Below are 10,043 nucleotides of genomic sequence, written 5' to 3' on the forward strand. Positions count from 1 at the left end.
TCACACAGGTCTCAACATATAGTTATTAAAGTCTTTCAGTATTCAATCCCTGTTTTTATTAATGAAGGTGTTACCTAAATAACAAATCATTTTGCTCCAATATTAAAAAATGTAATATCAATGCAATCACATGGACCACTGAGGTATCAAAGACTCTAAACGTGACAGTAAGCCAACTTTCCAAGGAAGATACTTTTCATACTACCATAACCATAAGCTTTGCTCTTTTGCACATCGACTATTTATTTCAGTGCAAACATAATAACACAGCTGCCAGGAACAGCAAAACATGCAAAGAACAGTGATATAATCATAGTAAACACTGAGATTGATCGTTGATACCACATGCTGACAGAAAAATAGAACATACTCAAAATTAACTGAAACACGGAGTCTTAAAAACAGCAGTAAACATTTCCTACAAGCATGCGTTGTAGAGATTTTTATGGGGTACTTGTACAATCAACTTAAATAAAGGATGTGACACCTTGACCCGTATAAAGAATTTCCCAACAGTAACCATGCGCTATCACTGAGTACTGCAGAGGTATGGTTTTGAGTGGTGGAAGTATGTGACCTTTAATATATTTGCAAGTTGCAAGGTAACAAAACCACACAAAGTATCACCACATTTGATACAGTGTAAACAAACAAACTATTATACTGTCACGTTATTACACTGTCACATTAAGACTTACATTTTGATGCTCAGTTTACTCTTGAAATATATTTTTTTTGATGAAAACTAACATTTAGTCTCAATAAATGGGTGAAATCTGGATAGTATTGAAGTATTGAAGCCTTTTGATTTTTATTAAACAACTTGCTACAACACCCACAATAAACTTCAGCAGTTTGCCTAGCAACACAGCCATTGTGACTGATGTGGGTAAAATGTACTACTTGTCTTTTGATTACAGTAGCTAATGATCACTTTATGTATTCATGCGTGGCTTTCATAAGGGGGCCTCTTGCCCAGGAAATATCAGCAAGCTTCCACAGGAAGTGGTCTAAAGCAGAATGTCGCAGCAGGTGCTTTCTGCTTTCAGTCAGAAATACAATATCACTCTTTGAAATGTAATTATCTACACATTTCAGTTAAAAATGTAGCATTACTAGCATTCAGTTAAGATCACTGATTTTTGTGCTAAACATATAACTCCCATATAAAGGTAAATATGGCAAACCATTGCTTTAAACAACTGAAACTCGTGGTCTTGTGGTTTCTTTCTGTGATAATGAATAGATTAATATAGCATCGTGCTGCTCACATTGTACGAGATGCTGAGGAAGATGCACGCTGCCAGGTGGCCGCTCCTTTTTACCTTGTGCCTCACGTGTGTGTGTTCAAATGGTAAGTTTTAAAAATATATATATCTATAGATAGATAGAAGTCGGCTAATGAAAAGTTAATGAAAAATTTCATGTATTTAGACAGTGATTTTGTAACATTCCGATTTTACTCATATTGATAGAAAAAGGCATATCACTGAATATATTTTCTAATAAAATAATTTTGTCAATATTAAGGAAACATAAACTGTAAATGATGCGAGAAAGGTTAGTTGAATGCCATATACAGATCACACAAGTTCAGTGAAAAAGTGAAGCACTGTCAGTCTTCATGCACTTTTTTGTGGTCTTCATTTGGTTTTTATCTTCATCTTAATCTGGTCTTCACAGTCAGTATACTTTCAAAAAAGTCTAAACTTGTGTGACATGAATGTACACAATGAGAGTAAGTAAGAATAAGATGTTTCTAATTAAATATAATAATCAAGTGATTTAAATGGTAAATGGACTCATTCTTATGTAGCACTTTGCTACTCTCCTGGAGCACTCAAAGCGTGTTATATGCGCTTTATTTAGGAAGAGTGAAGGTGTGAATTCAGCCTACAGGCGTGCAGTGATTAAAATGTTTGTATGATGAACTCCAGCCAGGCTGCACAAAAGAGCACAGAGGGGAACCATCTATGCCTCGTTTTTGGTGACAGTGATCTAAATGAATCTGTACTAATTGATGGAGGTGTGAGCTCTGAAGTAGGCAGAGGGAAATTGAAAAATAATCAGATAAATAAAAAGACTGATAAACTGCTTAAAAGACGGAATAATTATTCTCTCAGCAGGATCATGATCCATGGTGTGAGAGCTACCTTTTGATAGAATATTTTCTCACCTAATGTCTCACTTTTCAAATCAATACTGTATACTTTCACGTTTTGGTGTCTAATCCAGAGAAATGCATATTCACTCACCGGTCACCTCTTTAGATATATTATTTTTATATTGCGTTGAATCCGGGATTTGCCTTCAGAGCCGCTGTAATGATTTTGTGTCACAGATTCAACTCGTTGCTGTAAGAGTTTCCCAGATATTTCAATCCGTATTGATATGATAGCATCACACAGTTGCTGCAGATTCATCACATCCATGATGTGAATCTCCTGTTCGACCATATCCCAAAAATGCTCTAGAATAAGATCCGGTGACTACTTGACTACAGTGATTCTGTTGGAAGTAGCCATCAAATGATGGTACATAGTGGTCATAAAGGCACACTGTGGACATGGTCAGCAACAATACTCAGGTAGGCATTTATGCCATATTCTGACCCTAGCACCCAAATGTTGTGGCTGATATCAAGATTTATGAAACGTTTTTCCAAATTGCTTTCGGCCAATTTTGGTGACCCTGTGTGACTTTTGGCCTCAGTTTCCCATTCTTAGCTGACAAAGTGTCCCACAGTGGGGTGTGGCCCACAGGAAATGGTTGTGTGGAAAAATCACAATATATCAGCATTTTGTTCTGAAATACTCAGAACAGCTCCTCTGACACCAACAACAATGTCACATTCAAAGTCACTTACATCACCTTTCTACCCTATTTTGATACTCGGTTTTTTTCATTTCTAGTATCTTTATCCAATATATAACATATGATCCATCAGATAAGAAAAACCTCCCCTTCATGCACTATATTATTTTTATGTGTTTGTTTATTGTTGTACAAGTATAACATATCTTCTATAATATTCTACAATATTTATAATATAATATTATCTTCTTTAATATTTATAAGCTTTTAGATTTTTTTTTTGTCATCAGCTCTCTTCAGCTAATCTTATCGTCATCGTAAACATTGTTCGCTTTTAACTGAAATTTTTATTTTGCTGTGGTAAGACCTATTAAAAAATGTCTGTTCTCATTCCCTATATAAGCTTTTTTCAAATATCAGTCTTTCAGAGAAGACAGCAAGCACACAAAATTATGATGATAATTGATTTGATGTTACTTTGTTTCACGCTTTGTGGTTTTTGTAGCAACAGATCCTTTGCCGCTTCAGTTTTTAACTACTTTTGGTGTAACTGTACATTGGCATAAGATATGGTTACTCTGTTGAAACATTTAAAATTGCTTAAATCATTTTAACATTTTTACTATAGATCATAAATTTTTACACTAACGTAGTACCACAGGCCAGTTTTAATCAATGTGTAAGGGTTGTATAATATAGTTGTATTTATTGTGATGACTTTTTGGTCATTTGAATATGAAATAACTAAACTTGATTATATTTCATTTTTTCCTTGAAGATGAAAAATCTTGTGAGGATTCAGTTAACTTCTGTGAGAAGATCAGTAAGACCGTTTCACTTGGCTCGTCTGTGCTCCTACCATGTAACCTTCGACCAAACAGCTCCAATTGGGTGACATGGAGCCACGCTGCCACAAGGCAGGCAGAGATGGTGCAGCTTTCATCTCAAGGGCATGTTAAGTTCCTGGACCCCAGAAATGGCCGAGTCAAAGTCTTTTCAAACGAGCAAATCGACGGGAACTACTCTATTAGAATTGATGAGCTTGAAAAATCTGACCTAGGGTGTTACCGCTGTCGACGGCAGTGTGTTCAAGTCATGGAAAGTCGTAAGTGGAGTTTTATTTTAAGCTATGTTAAATATTCAATACTAAACAGCAGCCTGTAGAGTTTCTTCCTTTCCAGGGTCACAAACCTCAAGACCCATTACACGAGAAGGGACAAATGATTAAGCGACTGTTTCCTGTGACACATATTTTGTAAAACCACAACTTTTCATGCAGGTGCAAGTACCGCCGACATGTGGCCAGTCATTTACATCTGTATTGGTGTGGCTGCACTCCTTCTGATGGTTGTTGTCAGCTTCTACATCTACTGGAAATGCATAGGTGAGAACCTGACATGTCAGACACAAAGCTGAAACTGGGTGGTTTAGTAATACAGTTTGCTTCTGTTTCAGTTTGCAGTAAAAACAAAACACAGGACAGTGCCGAGATTCCCACCATTGCAGGTACAGAGTCTATGCCATATATTCATATCTGTGTTACATCCTTTGTTTGTAATTTTTTTCACTTGTTACCATATTTTACGAACACTAAAAAACTAAAAGGGAATTTAAACTGGGATTACAAAGATATGTATATATAATATATATACTAAAATATCATTGCTGTTTCACTGGAAAAAGGTAACAGACGCAGGCCGGTTTGTTGTTTCCTACATGCAGCTCAGTGTTTAACATGCTAACCTGCAGTAACTACCTGCTGGCTTCATATTTAGCAGACAAAATTTGTAAAAATTTGCCAAGACATGGAATAGCTATCTTCCCAAAAATCTCTGAATAGACCCTTAATTTGCTCTGACAAATGTGCCACTGCAGATCCCAGTGCTCCACCTATGCCAACAATCAATGTACCAGTGGGTGTACATGTGCGTGTACAACAGGCAGCAGGAGCCTACGGTAATAATCTCGTCTACGGTGAGTTTACTCATCTTTTCTTCCCTCCTTACTTGCTAAAATACAATCAAGTAACTGTCTTCCACCTGAGAAATAATGATGAGTACGTTTTAAACAAATCTTTTTTTGAACAACAGAAAATGATAACCTGCGTCCAGCAAGTGCAGAACCCCCCAGAAATCACTATGACTCACGTGGAGCTGTGCAGTATCTGGACAGCATTCAGCCTCAACAGCCCGGTCACAGCAGCGGTGGGATTTATCCAAACGTGGATCAGTTTCACTTTGAAAGGGTGGAAAGTCAGAGAACCAGACAGAGATTTCATTTAGGTGCTTGGAAAAAAGTCACTTTACTTACGGCATTACTGGTGACTTCTAAATAACAGTGTGAAGTAACTGTCTTCTCTTACCCCATTAGAGCTTTTCAGCAGGTTACGGCAAGCAAGTCTCAGCCGGCATTATTACGGTAATCTTTAATTATATTTACATTTAAATTATTTCATTATTATGAGTTCAGTTCTGTCCGATTTTGATTCATCCGTTTTATTTCACAGTTAACCAACGCGATCTCCGCAAGCAACACGCCACATCAAAGCAGGCGGTGAATCAAAAGAGAGGTAGTTTGAGTTGATGATAAATGAGGAGAATGTCTGACAATAAACACAAAACACAGATTCCTTTATTAACTCACATTTCTTTTCCAGTTGGCCGCGAGAGGAAGAAAAACAAAGACAGTGAGTGTTGACTTCATCTGTGGGCATGTTACTAATCAAATAATACTGTACACTGAACTGCTGTTTCTTCCTTTTTAGATTGTGAATACAATAACCCGATTTACAACACAAGCTCAGACCAGCTCAACCGGCTGTAGAGAATGAAGGACAGAGATTTAAACTCCTTCCACAGTGAGGATTACTGATTTGTTTATTTTATTTCTTTGAAGTGATTCGTGTCTTATTGTATTTGTTTGTAGTATCACTGCACTTACTTCACTCCCTGTACTATTCTTGTTTCTGAACTGTTGATGTTTGTATGCTCTTTTACTAAAGTTCATCATTTATGGATCTTCACATATAATATATTTGCAATCTAAATGTACACACATTCAGAGATGTGTGTTACTTAAACTTAATAAAAGAACCTGTATGTACTAAATTTGGTTTGACTTTTATCACTGCATGTTAAAGCAGTTCTACGGTGCTTTCACTGTCAGCGCTTGTACCTTCTGTCATAGTAACAATGAGATTGCATCTGAATCCCAACTTTTCATTATGTCACCAAGGATTGCTGCATCATTGTGAAAACTATTGCTAACTAAATAAAAGAGTGGCAGATCGTAGTGTTCTTTGCAAACACACACACAATCACACAAATGTTACTGCTGAGTGCCAACCAAATGCCTGATCCTCTAAATCTTCCCAAAAACCGATTCTGTTCATCAGGACGTAGCATTACGCAGCAGTAGAAACACTACTACTCTATGTCTCTCATCCAAGTGACCGGACATGCCCTTTGTTTCAATTTTAACAGCACACTTGTGAAGTTTGATGTAGGTCTCTTATCTGGTTACGGTGCTATTACAATCACAAACTGAAAACTAGGTTTGTGCTAGTTTTTGTCACCAGGACCACATTTTTCCATGATGTCAGCCTGTTAAACTTACAGGCTCAGTGCAAAGACACTTTAGAACGTCATATGTCAAATTGCATGCCATTAACATGACATGTTAATGGCATGCTAACATGACACTCTTATTTCCATAGGTAACAGAGCTATAATATACAGCGTAACACAGCTGAACAACAACACCTACAGCCACAACTCATCTAAGTTGAAAAACGAATTAATATAGTTGACACCTGGTTAATATACGAGCTCAATTCAATTTTATTCTTATGGCACCAAATCAAAACAACAGTAACCTAAAACATTTGATTTCAAATGTAAATTATTATTCCCAGATACATACTTCAGTTTGCAGCCATATGCAGTATTAAGGCTGCGTACCACACTCATATGCCGGCAGATAGAGAAATGCTTTAAGAGGAGCAGGAGCAAAAACAAGAGAGCAAGAAAAGCATTGTAGAAAACCATGCGTATGAATTCATGAGCAAGTTGGTCTTGGCAAAGCATCATCCACGTGACTTGATGGCAAAAACAAAAGCCAACACATCACAATCTGAGCAACGCAAAACAGTTGATGTGATGAAGCTAGCTGCTGCTTAAAAGAAGAGGGGAATGCCGAAAAAACCGAATGGCAGCTGATCACACCTTCTTTATTTCTGTTAGAGAAACCATAGACAAAACATTTTTACAAAGCCCATGAGAGAATTTCTCTTCCAAACCCAGGAAGCACGTAAGCACTTTCTTAGTTGGGGGGTAATGGATATTCAGTGGCAGCGTCCTTACATGACCCAACACAATGTTATTAAGTAAAGCCAGATCACAAAACCAGCAGGTAATACATTTCACATAGTTTGTACCAACAGCACAGATCGAATGGGTGATCACACTTGCTCTCAGTTTCACAGATCTGCCTTGGTGTGAAAAAGGTTTTTGCAACCCAACACGGCAGAACTTAGTTTGTGAAATGGTCTCAGCACTTTCTGTAACTTATGATTTAATGTTCCAGTTTGGTTTTGCGGACACCTGACACATATGAGAGGTTCTAAAATTAAGTGAGGTCAAAAATACTTCTAAATATAGCTGCAACTCTTACAGAGCCATGATTGATCAACGGACATCCTCAGCACTTTAGTGGGTGCAACCACCTGAACCAATCTTTAATTTTTGTTTCATGCTTCACATATAAGGATTCTGATGACAAAACTGGGATGAAGATTTCTCCTTAATCAGAAGAAAGTAAAGGCCCAGGAGAAACAGAGACGTGACCATCAGCATCTGTGTTGCTCTTACTTAACGTTCTCATCTCAAGTTGAATTTTATTTCCAACCACAACAACAGTAGTTCCTTCTACTGCTCAAAAGTTAACCTAATTTCACTAGATGCAGATGCAACAATAGCAGCCATAACCAGCAAACAAAAGCACTAACCCCAAAATGACAAAAAACAAAACAGGCCCAAAACAGCCAGAGCTCAATAACCCATACAACAACAACTCCCCACAGCACAGCCCTGTTCCTCTGCCTAACCCTAATCTAACTGACCCTCACGCTTAGTTTTCAGGTGCTACTTAAGTTGGGTACTTATGCATTTAAAACCACAAAACTGGTAAAATATAAATGGCAAAAAACTGTTGCATCCTTGAATGTGTCTCCAAGGCAACCCTTCAAACCACTTTTAACATTACACTATCAAGACCTCGCAATGAAGTCAAAAGGGAATTCCCTCTCACACCTAACAGCAATTTTCTACAAACCAAGTACAAGCCTTAGCTCAAAACCAGGAAAAACCCCCGCAGAAGAGAGCTTACTGAGCAAACATGCAGCAGAACAAATCACATTCTGTTCTTCACTACAGCTGCTTCAGTTACCTCAGAACTAGAGCCCAACCGATGATCTGCTAATATATCGGTACCTGCATTTGCAGTGGCTGATAAATGAAATTGTAAGCATTTTATAAAGAAGAGCTGGACAGGCATCCTTCAAACATGAGTGTTAATTTTGTTTTGAGTTTTAGTGTTGGTGTTACAATCAGAAAGAGAGATGAAGGGAGTCTACAGGAAAGGTGGAGCTGTGATATACCAGCTCACTGGGCCAAGGTGTACCTCATGCTCATGCATGATCATCCAGTAAGCTCAGAAAACACCAAAATAGAGTTACAGAGTGCCAAGTAGTCCTAGCTACTCTAAATGTTTCTTATGTAGTGTCAATAGAATACACCGTCTTTTGGATCAAGATATCACTGGAGGAAGATGGAAATGCAAGTATTAACATTTGCATTACCTCCTCATCTTTGTAAGACTTGTCTTTAATTATCCTCTTTAACTGAAATGCTAAATTTAACAATGATTATGCAATGTATTTATATTTATGTTAAAATCTTTTTTGTGCACCCCGTCAGTGGTGTTTCCATCTACAGAAGTAAATGTAATGAAAACTCTTATAAGACAAAAAAAAAAGACACAAGTTGCACATGTAAACACTTTAAAATCTATTTATTGGATTTAGACTGTCATATAATATGTGATATATTGACATCAACGTTCAACATTCTGCTAGAGGCAGCTTTTAAAAGAAAAAAAAAAGGGTCCCATGATGAAGTTTACAGGGACATCAGCGCCATCTTTCTGCAGCTCATTTACAATGAAGTGTTTCTGGTGTCACTCAATCAGCCAGCGACACTGATGGAAATTAAGTACCTGAACTGTTTTGACTATTCAGTGTGCACTGTTTTAGTATTTGCAGCCTATGAAGAGATGTCCATTACTGGACATCTAATACTGGATTTTATGACAAACAACAGTAATAAAATGTCTGTAGGAAATTTTAATATATTAGATCTCAATGACATTTAAAAACAGTAATAGTACTAAAGTAAGTCATCTTAATTCCCAACATTTACTCCAGGATCAAAGAGAGAATGCAGTCACTGGACGCTAATCTCAAAACATAAATAATAACTTTTTATGTAAGAAACCTTACAATCTTTGGTGAATTAAGCAGTTTTATTATTATTATTATTATTATTATTATTATTATTATTATTATTATTATATAAGCATTGGGTGCATATAAGTAATGCAATAAGTCAATGACACTGACATGCCTCAACAATTTAGGCTTCTCTCACCCCCATTCTCTGCGGCCTGCTGGAGCGGGGGGGGCTAGGAGGAGTTGGCCGTCCGACTGCGGTCTGGAGTGTGGGGCCTCCCTGCTGCTGCGGAGTCGGGGCGGTCTGCCTCTCCCCACCGCAGGGAAAAGGGTAACACCACCTGGCTCTGGGTGCAGTTCCCCCCTCCTAGACCCGGTTCGTAGAGTACGCTTGGGGAGTGTGATCGTGTGTACAGCGTCTCTTTATGTCTGTCTCCACGTTGGTTGAGTGTGGAGTAAGTGCATATGAGAGCATGAGGGTGGGAATGGATGTTTGTATCTGTGTGTGCCTGTATGTCTGTGTCTATATGTCAGGCTGGGTATCAGACGCCACCTCTCTGGGGACACCTCAGGCCCTCCAAGGTTTGGAGGCCTATCTGCACCCACCACCACTTTCCCTGCCAGTGGCGGACTCCCTCAGGTGTCGGTGCGTTGGTGGTTCTTTGTGTCTGGGGGTGGGCGTCCAGGTACACACCGGTTCACTCCTTGGCGGCCGCTTATCGGG

The 10,043-nt window shown here is 38.2% G+C and overlaps 1 protein-coding gene across 1 annotated transcript; it reads left to right on the forward strand.

Moving 5' to 3' along the window:
• The first annotated feature begins 1,281 nt into the window (after positions 1 to 1,281).
• On the forward strand, positions 1,282 to 6,075 carry LOC146693862 (uncharacterized). Its single transcript, XM_085429828.1, has 10 exons — positions 1,282 to 1,354; positions 3,593 to 3,919; positions 4,094 to 4,198; positions 4,270 to 4,320; positions 4,690 to 4,788; positions 4,905 to 5,096; positions 5,185 to 5,232; positions 5,321 to 5,383; positions 5,471 to 5,500; positions 5,579 to 6,075. Exons 1-10 carry the CDS (start codon positions 1,282 to 1,284, stop codon positions 5,635 to 5,637), a joined length of 1,047 nt encoding a protein of 348 aa, XP_085285954.1. The 3' UTR covers positions 5,638 to 6,075.
• The last annotated feature ends 3,968 nt before the right edge of the window (positions 6,076 to 10,043 follow it).

Source organism: Copadichromis virginalis, linkage group LG14 (assembly GCF_057382275.1).
Source record: "Copadichromis virginalis isolate Kocher_CV1m ecotype Utaka linkage group LG14, C_Virginalis_male_GT1.1, whole genome shotgun sequence".
Lineage (NCBI taxonomy): Eukaryota > Metazoa > Chordata > Actinopteri > Cichliformes > Cichlidae > Copadichromis > Copadichromis virginalis.